Genomic DNA, 24,522 nt, shown 5'->3' with positions numbered 1-24,522 from the left:
CCTGGGGAGGAACCAAGGAATCTGTACATCAAAAACAAAAAACAAAAAACAAAAACAAAAAAGCCCCGCAGCTTCTGGCTTCAGCCAAGTTTGAGCACCACAGGGGGAGACCATCCATAAGTAAGCCCCTCCCGATTACCACAGGCAATCAGATGGCTCCGAACCATTGTCTCATTCTGGAAAGCAAGGTTGCTAGTGGGACCAGCCACACTGGCTTATTCCAGGGATTAAGTGAGAGTGCATATGGGGGGCCCAGGGTGGTGCTTGGCATGGAACAGGTCCTCAGCAGCTGGAAGCTGCTAGCTTTCCTCCACTCGGCAAAGACCTACTGATGTCTATGACATGCTAGGTCCCACATCAGGACAACATGAGCAAAAGAACGTTCCAGGCTGGGGGCGCCTGGGTAGCTCATTCGATTGAGCGTCCGACTCTTGATTTCAGCTCAAGTCATGACCTCACAGTTGATTGGATCGAGCCCCACATTGGGCTCTGTGCTGATAGCTCAGAGCCGGCTTGGGATTCTCTCTCTCTCTCTCTCTCTCTCTCTCTCTCTCTCTCTCTCTCCCCCTCCCTCCCTTCCTCTCTCCTTCTCTCCCTCTCTCCCTCTCCCTCTCTCTGCTCCTCCCCTGCTCTCCCTCTCTCTCTTAAATAAACTTAAAAAAAAAGTTCCAGACAGTTTTAAGCACAATGAAAATTTCAAATTTTTAAAAAGACCAAGAGAATCAAGATAGCATGTGTGGAAATAATATCTTAGACATGGTAACTGGGATAGGACTCTCTAATAAGGTGACATTTGAGCTGCGGAGAGCTACGAGGAGCCATGTGAGGATTTCAGGCAAAGGGTACAGCAAGTGTAAAGGTCCTGAGGCAGGATTGACATTGGCATTCAAGAGAACCATGGTAGGAGTCCAGGTTAGAAGAGTGAGCCAGAAGCTCAGCTCATGAGGCCTTGGATGCAGCAGGTGGCTCCAACTGACTTCTCTGTGTCCCTTCTGTTGGCTTCCTTAAATCACTGACAGGCTGAGAAAGATGAAAGTCAAGCAGGACATTTGAGATGCCTGTGCAATGCCATGGTTCTGTTATTCCGTAATCACGTTTATTATTTCAAGCTGACAGGTATAGCAGGGGTTACAGCGTCATCTCTTGAAGTCCAAAATTCTAAAAGCGATGCTGATGATGCTTTTCTCTCTTTCCCCCCCAGCTTGATATATGGTCCAAATCCAACTATCAAGTTTTCCAGAAGGTAAGCTTTATTTTTTGCTTCTTACTCATGAGGCAGTAAGAGAAATGTGAATGCTTTAAAGTATAAACATTGGTCTTAAGTTAGAGGATTGTTTTGTGTGTGTGTGTGTGTGTGTGTGTGTGTGTGTGTGTGTGTTTAATGAAAAAAGCCAGACACAAAAGGTTGCTCACGATACGATTCCACTTATATGACATTCTAGAAAAGAGAAAACCTTAGGGACAGAAATCAGACCAGTGGTTTCCAGGAGCTAGGAGTAAGGGCAAGAGATTGTCCCCAAAGGGGCAAGAGGAGATGTGTTAGGGTGATGGAAATATTCTGAATCTTAATTGTGGTGGTGATTGCACACTATTATGTTTCCAAACTCCTGGAACCGTATACCTACCCTAGAGGAAGACCTGCGTTTTCCTTCCTATACAGGGGACACCCCAGTCCTTCCCTCCTATGTTTGTCTCCAGTGAGTCGCCTTTACTGGGCACATGAAACACTTCACTTCTGCCTCTTCTGGTCACCAGACGTGTGGGGGTTTGCCCCACGATAACAGGCAAGTCCCGGACCCCAGCTGGGTGCCCTACAGCTTAGCTCAGTCTGACACTGTGTACCTGGAGATACCCCAGTGGCAAGTTTGGGTTATCACCCGTGCTTCTGTGCTACCAGCCGTAGATTAGAGGTTCCCCATCGCCCATCTGTTAATTCGCCAGAGCAGCTCGCGCAACCCAGGGACATGCCTACTTAGCTCCTCCCGGTTTATCAAAGGACCCGAGAAAGGATACAGGTGAACAGCCAGTTGAAGAGGCACACAGGGCAAGGTCTGGGAGGGTCTCAAGCACGGACGCTTCTGTCCCTGTGGAGTGGGGGCACATCACCCTTCTGGGGTTGTGTTGGCCAGTCTGGAAGCGCCCCGAGCCCTGTACTACTGGGATTTTAAGATTTTCTTTTCTTTTCTTTCTTTCTTTCTTTCTTTCTTTCTTTTTTTTAAAAATTTTTAATGTTTATTTATTTTTGAGACAGAGGGAGACAGAGCACGAGTGGGGGAGGGGCAGAGAGAGAGGGAGACACAGAATCTGAAACAGGCTCCAGGCTCGGAGCTGTCAGCACAGAGCCTGATGCGGGGCTCGAACCCACGAACCGTGAGATCGTGACCTGAGCCGAAGTCGGATGCTTAACCGACTGAGCCACCCAGGGGCCCCAAGATTTTATTTTTAAGTAATCTCTACACCCAGCGTGGGGCTCGAACTCACAACTCTTGAGATCAAGAGTCCACCAACTGAGCCAGCGCAGCGCCCCTGTGCTGCTGGGAGTTCATGGAGGCCCCCTCACGCAGACATACTCGATCATTAACTCTGTTTCCAGCCCCACTCCCTTTCTCTGGAGGATGGGGGAATGGGATGGAAAATTCTAAGCCTCTAATTACTCTGATCATGGCTTGGTCTTTCTGGTGACCAGCCCCCATCGAGGTGCCCACCCATGGTGCCCTCATTAGAACGAGGGATACCCCTAGCACTCTGTCGCTTAGGGTTTCAGGAGCTCTATGCCAGGAACCAGGGACGGAGATGAAAAAATTACATGTATTTTTTCCTGTTCTCTCACACCTACAAAGGGTGAGTTTTGCTGTACAGAAATCAGACCTTAAAAAAAAAAAAAAAAAGAAAAAAGAAAAACACAGAGGCTTTTGAGTTCCAAGCTAACCCAGTTTTTGAGCTCCGTTCTTCAGAGCCCTGTGGTCTACGCAGGTGCCTAGCACAGGCTGAGAGAGGCAGGCTGGCCCCGTCTTCACCCTACCCCCACCCCCACCTAACACTCTGGTGACTTCTTTTTCCAATGTCGGGCTTCCCCATGAAATGGTGTTTGGGAAATGTCGGAAGAAAGGCAATGTGACTACAGAAGATCCTCTCCCAGCTTCTGATGGTGGAAGGGGCCCTTCCCCGGAGCAGCTCGGCACCTGGGGCTTACGCGGGCTCCCCGCACCCCCCCCCCCACAGCGCCCCAGCCGGTTCCCCTGCGGGGTACCAGCTACTTTCCCCTGCCCTCAGCCACCCCCCGTCTCTGCTTTCATTCGGCAGTGGACATGATGGAGTCGGTTGCAATTTCCTCTGCTGCCTCATCGGGCTCAGCAGCAGCTATTTGTTGAGCCCCTTTTGCCATGTGCCAGGCACCGCGCGAGGTGCTAGGGATACAAGGGAAAACGAGACAGACGAGGAAGATGATGACTCTAGGTTGTTAATGAGGGCCCGAAATCCAGAACAGGAGGGGCCCCTCTCGTTGGGGCGGTGCCAGGAGGACTTTATGGAGCAAAACCTAACAGGACGGGCACCTCATGAGACGCGCCGGTCGTGCGGAGAGCCACGGGAAACGCTTGGCGGGCCACGGAAGCGGCAGCCCAGAAACCTGGTGTTGAGGAGCACGTTCTAAGAACCATCGGAAGCCTGGGCCATCGGAGCGTGCAGTGGAGCAGAGAGGCAGAGCCCAGGCTGGGCAGGTGCCTCTAGGTCCTGCTGCAGAATTTGGATCTTATTCTCGATTCCATTGAAGGGATTGGTGCGGAGGAGGGACACGGTTTTGAAAGCTGAGCCCACATCATTTCCACTTGAGTCATAGCTGCGTCCAAGGGATGCCAGGTAGCTTAGAGGGAGAGCACAGAGGTTTGTTGTTTTTTTTGTTTTTTTTTTTTGTAATGCAGGTGAAATTCACACAACATAAAATTAACACAATTCTGTGATTTGTAGAACCTTTGTGGTGCTGTGGAACCCTCTACTCCCAAAACCTTTTCATCACCTCGAAAGGAGACCCCGTCCCCATTAAGCAGTGAGCTTAAGGCTTTTGTATCAAAGCAGCATAATGGACCAGCCCTCTAATGGTGTTTAATACATCACTTCACGTCGTTCCCTGGACCCTTGTACATGAAAGGCTAGGATAGGACAGATGCCTGGGGCTAGGAGAGGGGTCTGAGACGCAACACCACACATTTAGGGAGCCTGTAAAAGCATTAAAGTTTCACGATCTTTTTTTTTTTTTTTCTTTTTTAATGTTTTTTTTGAGAGATAGACAGTATGAGCAGAGGAGGGCGGAGAGAGAGGGAGACACAGAATCCGAAGCAGGCCCCAGGCTCCGAGCTGTCAGCACAGAACCCTACCCGGGGCTCAAACCCATGAACCGTGAGATCATGACCTGAGCCGAAGTGAGACGCTTAACCGACTGAGCCACCCAGGCGCCCCTAAAGCTTCACGACCTTATCACAGTCAAATAGAACATGCAATCCTGGGTTGGATCCTGAAACAAAAAGAGGATGTTAATGAGAAAATGAGTTGAATCAATAGTAAGTAACCAATGCTGGTTTCTTAGTTGTGCCAAGGGTACCCGGTCGTGAAGGATATTAACAGGGGGAAACTGGGCCAGGGGTACGTGGGAGCTGCGTGCACCATCGTTGTAACTTTTCTAGTCCAAAATTGAGTTTATTTTAAAAAGAAAATCATGGTCTTGACTCCTCTAACACTCCTTTACCCAGCTGAGCTAGCTAGAAGGAGAATGGAGAAAAGAGCCGCCGACTCTCGGCCCAGAGCCTGCAGGAAAATGTGTGTGGTCACGGGCAGGCTGTAGTGCGGACAGCTGCACGTGAGTCGTAGCGTCCTTATCTAAGCGACCATACCTGCGGCACGTACTTGTTGAGCATGCGTAAGGTCTCAGCCTTGAGTGCCGACTTTATCCAGGCTGACTGCGTTCGTCAGTTTTTCCCCCAGCAGCTGTGGAAAAGCTTTCTAAAGAGAAAGGACAGCCGTCATTATCTTGCGCTGTGTGTCGCCTCGATAGTGAGGAGCATTAAAGTGGTTTTGTTTTCTTAACCTGCTTCCTCTTGGTGTCCCTCTGTGGTATTGCGATGAGCTCCCTTCCCCGGGCTCCGCACAGGCAGGCGGTGGCTTCGGGGAGCCATGAGCATTGCAGACCATAACCTGGCCTTTTGACAATGGTCCAGTTTCCATACAAATACCCCGTGTGACAAGGGCTTGCGCATGCTTGCCTTTGCATATATATGTGTGTGTGTGTGTATTTTAATGTTCTGTGTAGTATTAAGTATTTTTGAATGCGAGCGTAAAGTTTATTAGGAAGTTGTAAAATGTGTGAGACACAGATTTGGTGAGGCATAGATGTGGAGAGACAGTGCTGTGTTTTTATTCTACCTCCCCTAAAAATAACCTGCCAAGCACTCTTTGTATTTGTTTAAAACCACAAACACACACAGAAGCAGTGTCTAAAATGTGATATTAGTCTAGCCAGAGACGTGGAGCAGCACCCCCTCCCCAGTTCCTCCCTCGTAGTTTATGTAACGCGTCTGAAGCAGGAGAAGCGGACGCATTTGTAGGGATGGGGGTTTTACCTCAACTGCTGATCGGCGCGTCGTATGTGGGCAGAGCCCTTTGTGACGCTCCTTGTCGTCCGTACCTTCGACTGTTGTTACCTAAATGGACTTGACCTCTGATACTGACCTGTACTCAATTAACGAGCTGTAATTTGGGGATAGGTGATGGTACCCTCTGATTACAGGGAGTGAAGAGTCCTTTTCCTGTTCCAGGGGCAGGTAAGGGTTTGCGGGTTAAAGAGTCCTCTGGCTTCCCGACTAAAACATTGTCTGTTTGCTGTCAGTGTAAGGAAGATACTGGAAAATAGTACAGAATTAAGCTCAATCTTTTATCAGTGAAGCTTTTAACTAATCATCATCACGTGGAAAGGGTTTGGGGTGTTGTTTAAAAAGTCCTGTGTTTGCGGGAGACGCTGGTGGGGAGGATGGGGACACATAGTGTGGCCTCGCTCACGAAGGGGCAGGACGGTACCGTGCTTATTTTTCTGTGTGAGTCTCGGGCCGCGTTGGGGGACAGGGGACACACCGCACGATAGAGCAAAGCTGGGGCCGCTTTGCCGCGGGTTCTGAGGATCTGGTGTGATTTTTGGGATGCTGTTTGGCATTTCAGACTCAGAATGCCAACAGAGAAGAGTTAGGGGGCAACACTTCTAAACTCTGCCTTTTAGTCTCCGCTTTGTCTCAGAATCCTATTTGCTGCTTGTCCACCCACTTAGATTTCGGGTGTCCCCGATCGACGTTCCTGGTAGCAGTCCCCAGAGAGCAACTGACAGTGCCGTGGAAAACGTCCCCTCCTGCCTGGCGTCGGCCCTCTGACACCCACGCAGGCGGACCAGGCAGGGGAGGGCGAGTTATCCCCACTGTCCGGAAAGGCCGGACCCGAATCAGGAGCAGAGTGCATTTTCAGACGACAGTGACACGGTCAAGGAGCATCCTTGGTCATCGGTAAGAGGGGCTCTCCCCGGCAGAAAACAGCGCCCGTGGTGACAGGTGCCGCAGCTGTGTGCCGCCGGCCCCGGCCTCCTCGAACGGCGGGAGGCACCCTCTCCCAGCATTGCCGTGCCGCAGAGCACCAGGACTTCCTTCGCCATGTGGTGGCAGTTACCGTGGATTGTGTATTTCCCTGCCCGCAAGCAGCCGCGGCGGCCGCAGAGAGAGGCGTGCTGGGAAGGTGGGACCCCTCCCGGGTCTTGCCCTCGATGTGACAAAGCAAGGTGGTGGGAGGGGGGCTGCTTCACAGAGCCGCGCGGAGCTCACACTTGCCTTTTTATTCCCGGAAGATAATGTCAGGAGCTAAGAGAACAGAAGCACACGCCTGTCAAATCCTCCTCAGGCCGCGTGCGCGGGACTCCCTGGGTCAAAGACAGGCACACGAGGTCCTGTCGCAAGTCCCCCCACGTGAATCGAAATGTGGCCTGCCTTTTGTCTGCAGCGGGGTCTGTCAGTAGGCCCTTTCCCTCTTCCTCATTAGACCCCTTCCCCCGGCGGAGGGCTGGGGACAGCGTGCTGTGGGGCCACGGCTGCCGACAGGCTCCTGTCATTTCCTGCGGTGCCCCGGAGGCTCTGTGCGCTTCGTCCTAGGGCGAAGAGGCTTTTTATAGCCGGCCCATCTCCAGCAGAGCAGACTCGGAGAATGGGACTTAGGAATGGGGGGCCGTCTGAAAGGGCAGAAGCACAAAGAGCCAGGAAGGGTTTCAGGCGTGTTCGTCTTCTCCTGACATTTAAACTCTGCAGGGGCAGCCACCGTTTTGATCTTTAGCCTCCTCGTTTCAAAACCGTGTGCGTTTTCATCCCGGCACTTAGGAAGAGTGCGAGCAAATCTGCGGCTACTTCCTGCGTTAAGTCCCGGCGGGGAGGCTGAGAGGTGGGGGCGCGTGTGCAGCCGAGACGGGCAGGTGGGGACGGGAGAGATCGTACCACGGGGGCTGGCGCATCCTTCGCGGCGTTTCCACTCGGAGGGAAGCACAGAAGCCGTAGCCCGCGGAATGCCCAGCTCGGAGTCCACAGTCATCGTTCCAGAGGCTGCAGAGGAAAGCACGGCCCTCCCCGGGCCGTGCGGTCGCAGAACGAACTGCGGCATTTGGCACTGTGTTCCTGTGCCTCCCGTTGCTGCCTCGTGTGCCCTGGCGCTCCCAGAAAGATAAAACGGGGTGCGAGGGCCAGCGGGCCGACCCCAGACCAGGGGCGGTGCCAGAGGAAGGCCTGCGGGAGCCAGGACCGGGCCATCGACTCGCTTCAGGGAAGGAGCGGTGGCAGACGATTCCAGGGTCGTCCCCGAGGGCAGCCTTTCCCGAGCCGAGAGCCGGGCCGTATTGAGCGGGTTGGATAAGCAGAAGGAAGACGGGAGCGGATGTTGTGGCGCGCCAGTCCGAGGGGCCCTGGGCGCTGAGAGTGGCGGGGACGGATCATCACTGTCCGCCTACTGCTTGAGTACTGTTTCATCACCACCTTTTCTTGCAAGGGGCACGTGCGAGTAGCCACAGAACAGATTCGATCGTTCATTTCCCCCTCGCGACAGCCCAATACCGTCCTCCACTAGGCGCCCTCCGCCACCGCCGAGCGTGGTAATGCCCGAGAGCCTTGTCCGGGTACCTGCTCGTACGCCGTTCCTCGGTGGGGGTGGAGCGGGAGGGCGCGGCCCACCCTGCTGGAGGCGGTTCTCGGCTCTCTGCCGTTAGAGGAGGCAGGGAGTCGGCCTCATCTCTGTAGCTGGCTTCTTCCTGACGGGTGTGGCCCGGGGCTCCGTGCGCTCCAGGCCAGAATCCGGCAAGTGCTTCCGGGAAGCCCGGCCCCCCCCGCATTTCCCAGCCCTGTTCCCACGGGCCACCAGGCTGCCTCGCCCCCCCCCCCCCCAGTCTCGGGCCCCGGTCAGCATTTCCCGCAGTGACCCTTCCAGAGACTGGCAGTCCGGCACAGTGACTGAGAGCCGTTCTGCCAGGTGACCGCTACTCCCTCGGTGGCCTGACTTGCCTCAGTTTCCCCGTGTGTAAGAAAGATGGAGATCAGACGAATACTCGCCTCAGAGAAGTGGTGGGAGGTTGAGTCGACAGGCATGGAGTGCACGGGGCGCCTCCAGTCCGTGGCTCCCCCGACTTCCCTCGGGTGCTCGTCCGCAGTGACCGCTGTCCTCTCCTAGGGGAGCTCTCCTCCCCCGGCCCATCTCCCGCCTCGCTGACCCCTCCTCATGTCTCCTCTTGTCTGCACTGTCACCTCTTCGCAGTCTCTTCACTGTGGACACAGTAGAGAAGACTCGGCCGGGCCTGGATGTGCAACCGGCTCTCCCCTGCACCCGGGGGGGCTCAGTCGGTGAAGCGTCCGACTTCGGCTCAGGTCATGATCTAACAGTCTGTGGTTCGAGCCCCGCGTCGGGCTCTGTGCTGACAGCTCGGAGCCCGGAGCTGCTTCAGATTCTGTGTCTCCCTCTCTCTCTGCCCTTCCCCTGCTTGCGCTCTCTCTCTCTCTCAAGAATAAATAAACACTTAAAAACATTTTAAAAAAAGAAAAAAAGAACCTACTTTGTGGGGTACATATCGTGAGGATTCTGCATGATGATAAAGCTTAAGAAGTGCTTGGCACTGTGGTTGCCCAGAGGAAGTGCTCAGTGAGTGATAGCTGCTGTTACCCTACGGGGGAAGGGACACGGAACTCAGAATCCATGGCCAAATATATACATACAGCCCGCTTGACGTTACGTGTTCTTAGTGAGGTAATCCAAAGACCAGCTGCCACAACAACCCACATGCTCCCACCAAAGCGACAGCCATCTTCAGTTCTGTCCGGGCATATGACCGCCCCACCCGGGCACAAAGTGAGCCGTACCCAAAATTACCACCACCCAGCAGTGCCTCTTGGGCAGCCGTGACGTGCTGGCATAGAATCATGGTCCCACGACCTGAAACATTCCCCCGTGTCCTGAGAGGCCCAGTGGCACCTCCGGTGATCCCCAGAAGGCGCCCGAGAGCAATGTGTTCCGCCCTGATGCCCCATCTCCCCCACCCAGCAGGACCTGGGCAGAAGGCAGCCAGCATCAGGGCGGCAGGGCCCTCTCCCAGCTCTGCAGACTCTGTTCTTTTCCCTGCGGTTGCCTCGGTTTTGATAGGGAAGTAGGTGGTATTGTCTGGGTTTTCTTGGGAGCCCAGATGTCTTTGGATGTGTTTCTCTAACTGCAAGGCTGTTCCTGCAGAAAATAACATCACACCAAGTGGGTACAGAACAGTTCAGGTGTCTTTGGGCTTGGACTCTCCTGGCAGCCAGCAACAGAATCTGGCATTTTACCATCTGGAAAGCATGGAACTGTTTTTTGTTCATCTAAATGAAGAGCTTTAATTCCTTAATCCTGGGAAATGTCAAGGACCTTTTGTGTGCAGCTCCTCTCAGCCCTGCACAAGGCCTGTGGCAGAAGCTTGAGGCTGGTCAGGACTCTGGAGAGTTCCCTCGTGGCCACCCTGGGCTTTCCCCGTTCACCCAGGCCCTCCTCCCGGCAGCGCCCCGTGACCTCTGCCTTTCCCACTCCCACACCTCCACTCTGCTCCCCGAACGCCACTGGCCAAAAATAAATCAATAGAATCTCGCCTACGTTGTCTGTCATTCACTCAGGGTCCTACCAGGTGAGTGGCACCAGCACGGGGCCCCCTTTTTGAGCACTCTCCTCTCTGTAGATGCCCTGAACTAGGCCCACGGAGGCCACACGAGGCCAGCATGACCTCATCCTCACGGAGAACACAGCCTGGGGCCAGGCAGGGCTCCTGCTTACAGGTCAGGCAAGTGCGGGGCTGGGGTGTCCACAGATGCTACTGAGGGTTACGGGCAAAGGGACAGAAGGGCCAGGAAAACAGGTTTGGGAGGAGTCAGAGTGGCCAGCAGTGACGGAGTATGTCGTGAGGCCGAGGGACGCATGGCTGGGACCTCCAGGTCATTCGGGCCCTCAGGCGCCACATCACGATGTTTCCAAGTCCCCCGTGGTGTGTGTGTGTGTGTGTGTGTGTGTGTGGTTTGTTGTCGTTTGCCCCCGGAGGCCGTCAGCAACCAGCACTCAGGTCCAGGGGGTTGAGGGGCTTCCCTTCAGGGTGTCCGTGGCCTCTTGGCTGCAACTTGAAAGAGATCGGGGCAAAACCCCCAAACCAAACAAAACTCCTTTATGGAAGCGCTGGTAGGTGCCACGGGCTGTGGTCAATACTTGATAGACAAGGTCTCACCCTTCTCAGACCGAGCTGGGTCTCAAAACTGTGGCCACTTTTCAAGCAAGAGGGAGCAGCCGCGCCCGTGTTGGCCTGTCTAGTTCCCACGAGGGCAACCCTGCCTCTGCTCTCCCACCCCCCTCCCGCCACCCCCCGGCGGCACTGCCAGGCTCCGGGGACAGCGAGAAGCCCTTCAAAGCCCATGCAGATGGCCCTTCATCGGCAGAGAGGGAAGTATCGATCTTGTCTAAGTAATCCCCGGTCCCCCCGGACTGCGATGCTCTCTCCTCGGGCCTCTGGGCCTGACGATCCCGCGGCATACAGATCCAGGGTGCGGATTAGAGACTCGGGGCACATAATAAAATGAAACCGCCAGCTTCCGCTCTACTGGACTTTTATCCCAGCTTTAGAGGCTTGTCCCTGCTCCGGCCCTGTCGCCCCCACCCCCAGCACTTTCAAGACTGACTTCATAGCATTCCCATTTTGAAATAATGATGGCTTCTCTTTTCATGGAATGAGTACTTCGGGGGCCGTTTTAAATATTCTTCATAAAGCCCGTGCCCCTCCTCGGAGCAGTGTGGCCGGCAGGGATCGCTGTCTCGTTGAACGTTTAACACACGGCGTTCCCGTCTTTGACTCCTTGGACCCACAAAGAATATTCTCATTCTGAGATGTTGCTGGGGCCCCTCTCCTTAAGGGTGGGTCTGTCCTTGGCAGAGCCCTGAGTGGAGACCCCGACGTCCTGGGCTGCCCTCTTTGCTCAGCTTTAAAGTACATCCAGTGAATAGAAGTGTGTTTTTTTTTCCTTTGGGTTGCAGCGTGTGTACAACCAAGTAGCAAATGCCTCATTTGTGCTGCACAGCTCTTGGAGGCCGTCACCATGCGAGGAGGCTGCCAGCACCGAGAACAGTCTGTGCGGACAGTGTCCCTGGATCTGAGCTGGGCTCCCCAGGCTCTCTGTGACCGGCCCAGAAGTCGAGGACCACGCGGGGAGGTGGAGGGCGCGTTCCTGGAGGGGGGTGGGGGCAGATCAGCTCGTCCTTTTTAAAAGAACAAAGGGCTCCAGTGTCACTGCTGGTTGGCCTGAGGGTGGAGCTCAGCACAGGGGTACCCTCGGGGCGTGCAGTCAGGCCCTGCAGCTGCGTCCACTGAAAACCTCGACCTCTGGTGCCGGGGATCCCAGCCTCGTGTTCCTTTCCCAGGGCCAGCGGGGAGAGTGAGCGATGCGGCCAAGGTCACCCAGATAATTAGTGGTGAATCCGGGACTGAACTCCAGTCTCCTGACAGTTCCACATCACCTTTCCCGGCACGCCGCCTCTGGTCATGTTACTGTCGGCCAGAGACCGCGTGGTCCCTTCAGAGTTTGGGACAGCAGGTATTGGCTGGAGGGAAGCCAGAATCTGGGTCTCTACCTTGCCTCTCTTTTAGATAAGCAACTTCTGGACACTTGGGTGCTGAACTTGCCCTGTGAATCTTGCGGGACACGCTCAGCTCTCCTGGCTCAGCAGTGGCGGCCTCAGGCTGTGGGCTCTGTGCTGACAGATCCCTCGCCCGGTGCTCTCCGTTGGTCGCATTAGCAAGAGCGGCACTAACTGCCAGAGCCCAGGTGCGGGCTCAGCTCCCACCGGCTGGTGGGACGCAAGCGGTCCGTTCACCTGTGATCCCTAATGCTGCTGACAGTCACTTTGGGGAGCTTTTTAACCACACACATCCTGGCCCCCAGCCTGGACTACCTTCTAGAAGCTGAGGGATGGTGCCCGGCACCCCGTCACCTCTGCCGCCCTGCGGCCTCCCCACTCCGGCCTGGAAGCCTCGGCAGGGTGACGCCTACGACCTTGGCAAGCTCAAGAAGCCCCGAGGGCGATTCCTGGGCCACCAAGCAAGTCCCTGATCCGCTTACGATTTTTTGACCTTATGATGGTGCAGAAGCGACACACATTCAGCAGAAAGGACACTTCAGATTTTGAATTGGATTTTCCCTCCCGCTAGCGGTGAGCGGTCTGATCCTGTCTCGTGACGCTGGCCAACATCTACAGCTCCAGTCAGCCCTGCCGTCACGAGGGCGACCCCCCCCCCCACGCCCACTGACGACTGCTCCGCTGGTCACTTTCCGTACTGTCTTCAGTACATTGCACGCGATATCCAGCACTTTGTTACAGAACAGGCTTCGTGTTGGACGGCTTTGCCCAGCTGTAGGCTTGCACACATGCCGGGAGCACATGTAAAGTAGGCCAGGCTAAGCTGTGACGTTCGGTGGGTTGAGTGTATTAAATGCGTTTTCAACTTAGGGTGGTTTTATCGGGACGTAAGCCCGTCGTAAGTCGGGGGAGATCTGTACGACAGACTCTCACTTTAGGGAACTGCTGAGGAGTGATAGTATGTTGAGAGTTTTTGTCCCCTTCCTGTGTCCCGCTGACCCTTAACGCTTGTCACCGCTCTGTCCTTGGTTCTTCCTCTACAGATCGGAGAACAGAGCCTTTCTGGTCACCGTGAAACCCGGGCTCTGCGGGGCGACGTTAAGCAGAAAGTAGCCTTGCGGGACCCCCCCCCCCATTCTCTTTGCCCCACAGCTGGCCAGAGGCCGCCAGTGGGAAAGAGGATTTGGGCTTTCTGTGCCAAAATCGACGTGGTGACATAGGATCTCCCCCACTCGTTAGCACTCTACTTTTGATTGCCCTTGATTAATGCGTGCACACGCTGACCGAATGCTGCTGGCTGCTGTTTGCCCCATTTCCCCTTCCCCCCTTCATTCTGAGCGGCAGGGAGACTCCTCCAGTCCAGAGACTTCCTGAGGGCCCACCCGTGTCGGGCTCTTTTGGGCTGGGCGCCTGGGATGTGGCAGCGAGCAAAAGGGACAGGGAGAGAGAGTCGTGTGAGCGACAAGGGCTGGGGCGGAAGTAAAGAGACTGGCATGGAGTCCTGCCCCCCCCAGGAGTCCTGGTGGCCGTTCCCTCCTAGGGAGGCGGTGACCAGGCTGTGCCACTGCTGTCCAGGCGCAGCTCCTGCTGTGCTGTTCTGGAGCCACTTGGCTGGGCCTGTCACCTCGCCTGCAACTGCTTCCTGTCTTGGGAACGGGCGGTCTCATCACGGCGCCCTCCTGAGGTGGTTGTAGGGATGAAGCCAGGGGGTGGGCGGGGAGGGAGGGGAAGGCTCACGGTCGGTGGGTGCTGCTGTTTGTCAGGCGCCGTCCCAGTGCTTCCCTGGCACTGGCTCACGCAGTCCGTGCCCGAGGTCACGCGGCCCCTGAGTAGCAGACAAGACCCAGACCCGTGCAGGCCGGCTCCCGGGCCCCAACCCCTTCCCGGCTGTGCAGTGCGCATCACCTCGCGCAGGGCCGTGGCCCTCACTGCAGGCAGCGCTGCCGTGGCTTTGGCCGACTAACTCATGACTTCCCGAGCACCCCTCGCTCTCGGGTTCCGGAGTGCAGACGTCAGAAAGGCTCACACGCAATATGGGAGAGGAGCCTTGGGAGACTTGTTTTGACTGGCATCTCCTTCACCAGTGTGACTGGCAGCTGTTTCAAGGGCTTTTGAAAGATTCCTTTCTCCCTCCGAGCTTAGTTCCCTGCCAGTCTGGGGGCACGAAGACCTTCACCTGTTTGAGCTGGGGACGCAATTTCGGTAAGCCCTGGTTGGCGGAGGAGGACGACGCCGAGAGAGGGATAAGGCCCCCCGGGGCTGCGATGGGCACGTCACTCTCAGAGAGGCTCCCCGGCAGTGCTCCCTTTGGGGTAGAGAGGGAAGCACACCCCAGCCTGAGCCAGAACATCTGCAGTTTGCTCTGCCTGGCGGCGATAAGGGACACCTCCTGGCCAAGCCCCTGCGTGGCTGTCTACTCACTGGTTTGGGGCAGCTTTTTTGTTTTTAAGTAAGCCAGACCCCTGACGTGGGGCTCGAACTCACAACCCAGAGATCAAGACACACACGCTCCAGAGTCGAAGCCCGCCAGGCGCCCCTGCTCACTGCTGTTTGAGTGGCCCTGTCTCTCTGTGCGGTGCTTTCACTGGTCACCTGGCATCGCTGCCCCTCTCCTGTTCTTCCCAAGGTCCCCTATCCCGCTGGTTTATTGTTTCTTTCTTGTCTTCTCCTCCCTCCCTCCCTTGCCAGGGGCTCGCAGCTCAAGGGCCACTTTGATCTGTTCGCAGGCACTTTCGTAACCAGCGGCGAGTGGAGGGATGAATGGTCTCCCCTCCTCAGGAGCATCAGTGTCCCTCCTCAGCCTCCCCTGCTGGGCAGGGTGGCTTTAATCTCCCAGTGGAATCTTAGGAGCTGTACCTTACGATGGGGCCTGAGCCTCGGCTGGCCTGGCACAGAGTGGATTTCACCTCAATTAGTTAATAGCAATATTTTTTTGTTGCCCCAGGCCTGTTTTTTCCCCCACATCTTGGATGCCGGGGAGGGGGGGGGGACTTGTAATATTGAAAAGTGTAAAACAAGAAAACGTTGAAGGTTGAATGAATGCTTGGACAAGAAAGGAAGAGCATTATAGGTGAATTTCCCCCCCCCCCCCATTCTGCAGCCATGCCTTGCCTGGTGCTTTGGAGTTCGGCCACAGGAACCCCAGAACCAGGAGCGGAGGAGTTTGTGAGGAAGGGAGGGGACATACAGTAGATCCGCCAACTTTGTTTCCCTTCATTACAATGTCTGTCATCAGTGACAGAGTTGAAGAAACTGAAATCAAACATCATTTGATCATGGCAGCACAAAAACACCCAAAAAAACAAAAAAGAAAAAACCCTGCCCCCGTTGGGCGATTTAAGGGAGGACCTTACACTGGACCATCCAAAAAAGGGGCTACACTTGACCAGATGGCCAGCCCACTAGCAGCAAAGCTAATTGGGTGCCCTCTCTGGGAGCCAGATGCCAGAACAGTGCCGTGGTCCCGAGAGCTGTATCTGGAGGACATGCCCCGGTTCGTCCAGTTCTGCTCCAGAGTAGCTAGCTGACCAGCAGCCACATTTACAAACCTCCTAACCTGCACCTCCCATCGGGACTCCGGCTTTCCAAGAATCTTAGGCTGGGGCGTGTGGGCAGATGATGCCCGGGGCACCTGGAGCGTGTGCCTTTTCCAGAACCAGGATTGCTGGCCGGGGTGCCTGTTGGGGAGGGCTGGCCTAGGCTTGGGCCTCGCGGCCTCTGGGCTTAAACACAAACCCAGGGCCCCTCACCGGCTGTGTGACCTAGCCATCTTCCCGACCTCCGGGAATCTCCTCCTCCTCTTCTGTAAAATGAAAATAAGGAGAGTACCCACCTCCATTAACTTGCCGTTTGCTGCTCAATTTTATACGTCGGTCATTCGTGTTAAAAATTGTACAAAGAAAAGCAAAGAAAATGTGCAGCCAGACACGGCATGCCAGCCTGGGATGTGGGCTCTGGGTGGCCAGTGCGACTGGGGAATCCAGCCCCGGGACCGGTGCTCACGCTGCTGAAACGGACGGATCTAGGCTTGTCCCAGAGGCCTCCTGGGACCGCCGATGAGCTTTCTGTGTCCTGGGCAAGGAGCAGCCCGAACTGGTGGACAGCTCGCCTGGCTTCCCTGCTATGACAGCAACTGATATGTGGGGCAGAGCTTGCTCGAAACACTGAAACAAGTAGTAGGCGCTGGGGTAAGAATGCTCCAGAAACTCCCTCTTCCGGAAATTTCCTTCGTGATGGCAAATGTGATAGCCCACACAGGGGCACTTGCATGGGCTGTCCCGCTTGGCAAGGGGTCTGGGTGGGTAAGACCCAGCCTCCAAGCTCAGGGGCCGTGGGGCCCAGTTTGCTTTGCTGTGTTTTGTAGCCATTAATTTCACCCCCCCAGTCACCACCCACCTTCTTGCCAAGTTATCATTACTACTGTTTAAAAGAAAAAAGAAAAAAAGCATTGCTCATTTTAGAAAGCTGTCTGTCAGAAATGCTTAAAATAAAACCAGTCTGCACTTGAAAGAATAAGTACCACTTCTCTTGAAAGTCACTTCGGTGACAGTTTCTCAGCCATGTTGGATCCACGACCTATAGCTGTCCTTTCGAGAAAGCCAGGGCAGATGTTTCTGGTATGTGGCCGTCAGTGAGTGGGCGCTTTTTTTTTTATTTTTATTTTTTTAAGTTTATTTATTTACCTTGAGAGAGACGGTGAGAGAGCACGCACGCAGAAGCAGGGAAGGGGCAGAGAGAGAGGGAAAGAGAATTCCAAGCAAGCCGTGCCCTGTCGGCACAGACCCCGACTTGGGGCTCGAACACACGAACCGTGAGATCGTGACCTGAGCCAAAACCGAGAGCCAGACGCTTAACCGACTGAGCCACCCAGGCGCCCCTGGCGAGTGGCATTTTTATTTCTGTATTCTACAAATATGTATTGAGCACCTGCTCCTGCTAGATGCCAGCCAGGTGATGTTCCAGGCCTTGGGGACGTACCATGAACCAGGTGGGCATGATCCCTGTCCCCATAGAGCTCATCATCTTGTGGCTTCACCAGCCACCAGGCAGGCCATGAAAGTCCAGCAAGGGAAGAGTGCCCACCCAAGGGCGGGAGGAGCAGAGAGGGAGGGGAGAGAGGCAGGGCTGCCTTGTGGCTGGACAGGGCGTGCTTCACACGCACAGCCATTTATTTAGAGAAAGTGAGGCTCAGGTAAGCTAGGGGGCCTACGCCCTCCACCTTGGGGTGTGGCCTCTCTGACCTTAGGTGTGGACACAGCAGGACTGATCTCCAGATCGTGTGCAGCTTTGCCTTGCGGGCCTGGAGAAGCCTTTCGAGTTGCTTTTCACCTGATCAGTTCACCCCGCTGCTGCTTGTCCCTTACTGTTCTGGTGACAGCTGGAAAACTGAGGCGTCTACGCAACGTAGACCCATGTTTACTCTTGCTCACAAAGGTGATCGTTTTATCTGGGTTTTTTTTTTTGTTTCGTTTTGTTTTTTAGCCACAACATTCATAATGACGAGAATCCCTAGTGAGGACCACCCGATAAACCACGAGTGTGAACACAACTGTCAAATTAGGTACAATCTATTAATTTGCTGATTGATGGCAGGCATTAGCAATTTGTGGTGTCCAGTTTCAGAACTACAGGGGAGCTGAAGCTAGTCCTTTGTTTTCCAGAAGGGACGCTGAGACCCAGAGAGATTAAGTAGTCGAATCAAGGTCAGTGGACAGTGCTGGGGCTTCAAGCCAGTGTGCGTTCTGTCTGGTCACCGGATGCCTCTAGTAGACCTGAGGCATTCGTGCCCTCGGCCCTGCTGGCAAAGCCTCTACTTGGAGTCTGGGGACAGTGGGGGGGGGGGTGTGGCCCTCCGAGATGCCATAAATAGGCCACAACTTTTGTTGGAGAGAAGACCACACTTTGAGCGTCAAGGCTCCTCAGAAAGGTAATAGGAACACTGAGGCCCAAGAGAAAGATCAGCAATTTCCAGATTCCTGGTCATAAGATCTCTGTGCCTACAAATTATGAGACAGAATGAGAATGACAGAAAGCAGAAAGACCAGTTACCCTGCCAGAGAAAGGGTTCCATTGCAAAAATGAAGTCGAGGTGGCTCAGGTGGTTAAACGTTCGACTCTGGGTTTCAGCTCAGGTCGTGATCTCACGATTCATGGGTTCGAGCCCCCAGGAGGGCCCTGCACTGACAGCACGGAGCCTGCTTGAGATTCTCCCTCTCGCCCTCTCTCTCGCCCTCTCTCTTTGCCCCTCGCCGGCTCACGCTGTCTCGCAAAACAAATGGGTAGACGTTTCAGAAAGCGAGATGAAGTCGAATGTGGACAGCTGGAGAACCTTTGCGTTCATGCAGCGTTCCCTGCGGCGACTTGGCTCCATAGCCTCTCCGTGACCTGCCCGGTCTGCGCCTCTCCGCTGGCCTGTGGCCACGCCCCCCTCACCGGTGCTCCCGCCCGCCCGCCAGGGCTTTCCATCGCTGGAACTCCACTCCATTGCCTCCAGGCCCGAACGCTTGTGTCCTCCCCGCCGCCACCTTCGCTAATTTTCGTACTTCCGATTGTATTCTAGATGTCCTTTCCTCCAAGAGGCGTCCAGAGGCAGACTGGTTTATCCTATCTAGGGAATGCATTGGTTTTGTTTTCTCTGCGCTGGTTCGAAGGGGCATCTAACGCCACTCATTGTCCTTGGTTCCAGGTGACAGACCACGCCACCACCGCCCTGCTCCACTATCAGCTGCCCCAGATGCCAGACGTCGTGGTCAGATCCTTCATGGTAAGTGGGCTTCAGAGCTGAGCCTCCTATGGAAACCTTGGTGCCCTCCCAGTAAGAACAGGCAGTTCAGAAGGCAGCTCACGGTGGGCCAGGGCCCCACAACGGGCCAGCGTAGAACCGATGCTTCCTTTAAACGGGGAAGGGATTTATGAGAAACCGTTTCCCACTTAATTAACCGGTGTTTTCTATCGTGCTGAACAAATGGTGGTTTCAGATGTGATCTCCCAACACAGTTTCCCCGCATTGATTTAGTCAGTAGATATTTATTGAGCTCCTAATCCATGCCAGGCCCTGTGCTTGGCACTGAGCAGGTAGCAGTGACGAAGATACGTCTTGCGGTGCCCCCAAAACGTGGAGCTCGGGATGGGGAGCGACCCCAAAAGAGCCAAACGGCCGTTGCGCCGGTGTGTTGGAGTTCGCTCCTGCCAGCTCCCGTGAAGCGTGCGGAATGTGGCAACCCGGTTATTCGACCGTCGGTAGTTTGCCGTCGAACCCCAAGGTTTACACCATGGAGATCGGCAGACGCCGCAAGTCAGGACTCCCCACCACCCCAGGGCTGAGTCATCCGCGCGCTGTGGCCCACATCTGTCCCGCGACCCCCGTTCGGCCCGAGCAGGGCCGTCAGCCGGCCGCACCGGATCCTGACGGAACCAGCAGCTGTTCCAGCATCGTGCCGACGCGGCCTCGTGCCCTCACCTCCGCGGGCGCCCATCTTTCACCGCGGCTGAAACTCCCTTTGCCGCTCATGCTCGAAAGGCTGCCAGCCGGAGACCTACTCAGAAGACCTACCTGTTCGCAAGTCCAAATCCGTGTTGACAGCCGGCTGCCGTGGCGCTGCCCGCGTATCCCGTCGCGGTTTGCCTCGGGAAGCGAGCTGCCCAGAGAACCCGCCGCTCCTTTGTTGGAAGACACAGACCCGACTTCTCGATCGGCGCCCGCGGTGCTGGGGAGGGCGGACAAGCAGGCCCGGGCAGTCCGCAGAGCCGTGCGCGTCGTGGTTCCTTCGTGTGTCCGGAGGACAGTTCCGCCGACAGCCTCCAGCGGGCTCCTCATTTTCGGACGCGTACCGAGCGTCGCCGTCTAACCTAACACGTGTCGTGCCCAGCTTCCCTTTGGTAACTGACTCTGGGACTCGGGGACCATTTGCATTTGATCGGCACTGGAGGATTAAGAGTTTAGCTGAGTGATCCGTCGACCCCCTCACGTTTGTTGCCAGAACCTCAAACACCTGGCCTTTGGAAGGGGGCAGTGTCGGGGGCCACGGTCTGCCACCACGAAGGCGGCTGCGACGAAGACAGAAGAATTTGTATCAATAAACTCGACCTACCTCTTCAAAGAACACTTTTCTCTTATGGACGTAATTCGGGAGGACATTAAATGATGAGATTCACGTGCCCCTGTCACAGTGAGAACGTGCTTAACTTGCTCGCAAGCCTTTTGCTGTGGGGTGTGGGTTGGGTTGAGTTTTCTTTTTTTTTTTTTTGTAGCAAATCTCCTTGAGTTTGAGAATTGAGTTACGGGAGCCTCATCCTTATGTATGATGCCCGGGAGATTTCTGCTCTCTGAACCACTCCAGGGTGTATTTGCCGCTTATTATGTTACCCGATGGCACCAGGCTGTCCCCCCACCCCCCCGCAGGTGCAAAGGGCCACATTGTGACAGTGAGTGATGACCTCTGAAATCAAATTAGAAGGAAGGCACATTGACCTCAGTGGAGGGTTCGAGCATTGTCATCGATGCGACGTCTTCCTTCACACGTGTCTGTGCCTACTTCTCGGTAGCGAACGAGGAGAACATCAGTACGCATAGTCGGGAGACACGGGACACAGAAATGAAACGTGGTTACGCGTGGCCCCGAGCCACGGGCTGTGCGCTAGGGCACGGCCACTCCTGTGGGAGGACTTCCTGCCCCTGAGAGCAGGAATTTCTATTTTAAAAACTCCCTCAGTTGGGAGGGGCAGGGGGAGCTCCAGAAGTGACAGCCAGCAGTGTTACGACCTTGTGGATGGCGCATGCAGCTTTCTGTGAAGTCACAGGCTAGCTTTTGGGGCACAGCCAACTTAAGTCCTCTGGCCTCGAGATCATTAGGCTTGACAGGAAGGATGACATTGGAAGCTCCCGGATCCCATTCTTTTATTTGTCTCTTCACTTCTCTTTTTAGACCTGGTTACGAAGTTACATAAAGCTGTTCCAGGCTCCGTGCCAGCGCTGCGGGAAGTTTCTACAAGATGGCCTTCCCCCCACGTGGAGGGATTTCCGAACCCTCGAAGCCTTCCACGACACCTGCCGCCAGTGACCCCGCCCCAGCCCCGGGCCGGCCTCCAGGCTCTGCCCCGCACCTTCCCAGATGATCCCTGGATCCCTCGGTCAGCCTGATGGCTCGGCCCCGTCCTCACCGCGTAGACTCCAGCACCCCACTCCTCCCCGTGCGTAGAGCAGCACGTCCTACCTTAAGGCTGAGCCACTTGCGGAACACATTCCTTCTCGTTTTGATGGGACTCATTACCCACTGCAGCTGGTAAACGGAAGGCAGAGAAAACCTTTTGGAACTCAGAGTAAGGAACTCACGCAGCATGCTCGTCCTTGTGTGTTGGCGAATGATCCTCCTGGGCCTGTGCTCTAAGTCATGTTCACGAGCCATTATCGTCTGAATAAGCCCATGTCCGTACATCCTGTCATGCTGGGCGTTTTGTTTTGTAACTTTCTTTTTAATATATATATATATAAGCAGTAAACGTTTTGTACCCAGGACAAGGCTTTGTCTCCTGTCTCTTAAAGCACCTTCCACATTCAGTGTAGTGAACATGTGGGCAGATCTGGGCCTTAAAAGAACAGTAATGTCTGCATTTAAAACCTTGTTCTTTCTGAGGACACAGTTTCTTGCTTCTTGCTTAGGAGAGAGGACAGTGTTGGCAAATATTCCATTTCAAAGATGTTTTTGCAGTTTGAAAAGCGGATTGTTCTTTTTGAGGAAAAAGCGCACAGATGTTTCTTTTTACCAAGCCAGTGGCACATGCATGCCCAAGGGAAAGGAGTCTGCCCGTGTCAGCAGCTAGAACGCGTGTGAGCGGGCGTGACGGGGGTACCTGGTTCGTTGGTCCCAGGTTTTGTCCTAAACGTTACTGTGAACAGATTCCAGCCCAGTCTGCTGAGGACATTCGGGGCCTTGACCCCAACATCAAAAGCTAGAGCCTGTTTGTATGAAGAAATATATAAGACCGGGCGAAGCTCTTGAAGGATGGGGGAGCTTCCTCGAGCTTTTCCGGCCCAGCCTACGCTACAAATGTTCCCTTTGCAACGAAGACGGCAGAGGTGTCTTGAGGTGGCCAGAAGAACGAGTGGTTCCTGGGTGACTTCTGGTACCGCTTAGGCCCTCCCACCTGCCCCCACCAGGCTTACAGGAGCTGAGGACAAAGGATCCAGTGATGGAGAAAGGATAAGACAGTGCCGCTTGGGGTGTGGCCCAGCGGCGGCAGCAACATGGGGACAGATTAGAAACACAGAGCCTCAGGCCCCGCCCCGGGGGACTCTGCTGTGGGCCCAAGTCTGAGAGACCCCGTTCAGGAGACGGGCGCCCCGTCTAGGGAGGTGTGATGGGAGGCAGCGGGGACGTTCCCACACAGCCAGAGATTCCAGACTAAATACCATGGTCGTCACGTTCGAGATGCTGTCGCTCATGAGAGGCACCGTTATTTCATGAACCACTAGGAAAGAAAAACAGGCTGCCAATTAAACCGTGGCCCAGGCCTTAATGAGAATCCTGTGTGACACATGAGTCGGTCACACCAGCCTTTCATGTATTCCAAGGGGGTCGGCGATTTCTCCCGCCTGAGTTTTACCGTTTAGCGTGGGACAGACGATCCCTTCACACGGCCCCTGGTAACAGAACATAACACGCTCCTTTGACTCACGGGTAGCTTCCTTTTTCTTTGGTCTCGTGAGACGCTTGTCTGTTGCTCTGGGACAAAACACAGAACTGAGGACACAGGGTGGGTGATAACATGTCATCTCATTGCCGCACACCTTTTGGGACACATTTGAACGGCACGTAGACTGACCTCTGCGGGGCTGCAGTGCGCGTTGTCGCGTGCAGTGATGCTGGTGTGACCGGCTGTGACCACGCTGGAGCCCGTGGAGGGCCAAGTGCATCATGGCTGCCAGCACCCACCAGCGACTTTGAAAAGTGCGTTGGGGGGCGGGGGGGGCACTGATGAGACGAACAGTAGATCGCCTTGTGAGAGAGCTGTTTGGATCCTCCTGATTGCCCAGATCGGAGAAGGGTCCTCGCTAGAACCAGGGGCTCTGACTGCTGCCGGCCCCCGTTTTCGGGAGAGTGAGCCAGCCGGCCTTGAGTCCAGAGCCTGGGGCGGGCAAGAGCTTCTGCTTAATGACCCTGTTTTCTCTGTGTCCTACTTAGTGACACCTTCTATTCGTGACGAACGCTGCTTGTTTCCCATTTACGGGGAAGGTATAAAGTTTCCATTTTGAACAAGTGTATTTAGGCAGAAAAGTGAGACCATTAGAGGAAAAACATTAAATAAACATTGGCACAGCTGAAGCGTGGCTACAGCAGAAATGGGGGTGGGGGTGCGACCGGGGAGGCATGCGCAGCCAGGGCCTGAATCCTGGCCACCCGCCCCCAGTGCTGGGGGCCCAGACAGCTCACCCTTCCTTGGTATGAGCCCCGCTCCCGCTTCTGTGAGATGAAGGCTGATAGTGATGGTGAGAAAGGGGAGCTGGAGGGATGCGTTTGGGGCTTTTTCAGTTTATTTATTTATTTTGAGAGAGAGAGAGAGAGAGAAGGAGGGAGTGTGATTGGGGGAGAGGGAGAGAGAGAATCCCAAGCAGACTCAGTGCTGTCATCGCAGAGCCTGATGTGGGGCTCGATCTCCCAAACCGTGAGGTCACGACCTGAGCTGAAATCAAGAGTCCGACGCTTAACCGACTGAGCCACCCAGGCGCCCCAGGGGTGGGGTTTTATAGATGAAACAAGATGGGCCATGAGTTGATAATGAACTATGGCTGGGCATTAGATATGTGGGTGATGTTAGCTGTTCTGTTTTTCTGTATTTTATATATTTTTCTCTATATATTTTACATATATATATATATGTATATGTATATATACTTTTCTCTCCTTATACATGATATATATATATGCTTTAAAAAAAAAATCTTTCCCAAATTAAATGTGGGGGGGGTGGGGGTGAGAAGTACAAGGGCCGGGCCAGTCACCCACCATGGCCTTCCCATCTCTGGCATTTCTGCTCTTCGGTCCTGAGAGGGGAAAGCTGAAAGGAAGTCGTACTGAGGTCTGGCGAGTTGAGCGAGGCTGGAAGGGCGACGAGCTCGTTTGCGCCAAATCCACGAATGCTTGGCAGCTTGAGAGACAGACACGAGGGAGACTGGCTTTGTCGTCGGCCATTAAAATCCAGACAACGTATTGACCCCAAGTTGGCACAGGTAGGGACTGGGGGTACGTCGGGACCAGTTGCAGGGTGGCCGGGAGGCCTGCTGCCCCGGGAGCGAGGGCATCAGGTTCCGGAATCCTCCTTTGGTGCCTCTCGCGG

At 54.9% G+C, this 24,522-nt stretch overlaps 1 protein-coding gene across 3 annotated transcripts in view; it reads left to right on the top strand.

Moving 5' to 3' along the window:
* Window positions 1-21,766, top strand: part of MED27 (mediator complex subunit 27) — a 199,516-nt gene extending 177,750 nt beyond the window's left edge. Inside the window, exons 6-8 of one of the 3 annotated variants that reach the window (XM_007078840.3) lie at window positions 1,202-1,243; window positions 18,875-18,952; window positions 21,114-21,766. In XM_007078840.3, the coding sequence (XP_007078902.1) occupies window positions 1,202-1,243; window positions 18,875-18,952; window positions 21,114-21,248 (255 nt within the window). In that variant the 3' untranslated portion in view covers window positions 21,249-21,766. Of the gene's footprint in view, window positions 1-1,201; window positions 1,244-6,310; window positions 8,449-18,874; window positions 18,953-19,240; window positions 19,512-21,113 lie in introns of those variants that run through there. The other 2 variants (XM_007078841.2, XM_042965190.1) reach the window with 2 other exon arrangements.
* The last annotated feature ends 2,756 nt before the right edge of the window (window positions 21,767-24,522 follow it).

Source organism: Panthera tigris, chromosome D4, assembly GCF_018350195.1.
Source record: "Panthera tigris isolate Pti1 chromosome D4, P.tigris_Pti1_mat1.1, whole genome shotgun sequence".
In the NCBI taxonomy this organism is placed as follows: domain Eukaryota; kingdom Metazoa; phylum Chordata; class Mammalia; order Carnivora; family Felidae; genus Panthera; species Panthera tigris.
Note: the sequence above shows the minus strand (reverse complement) of the source record. Positions and strands in the feature narration are given on the sequence as shown.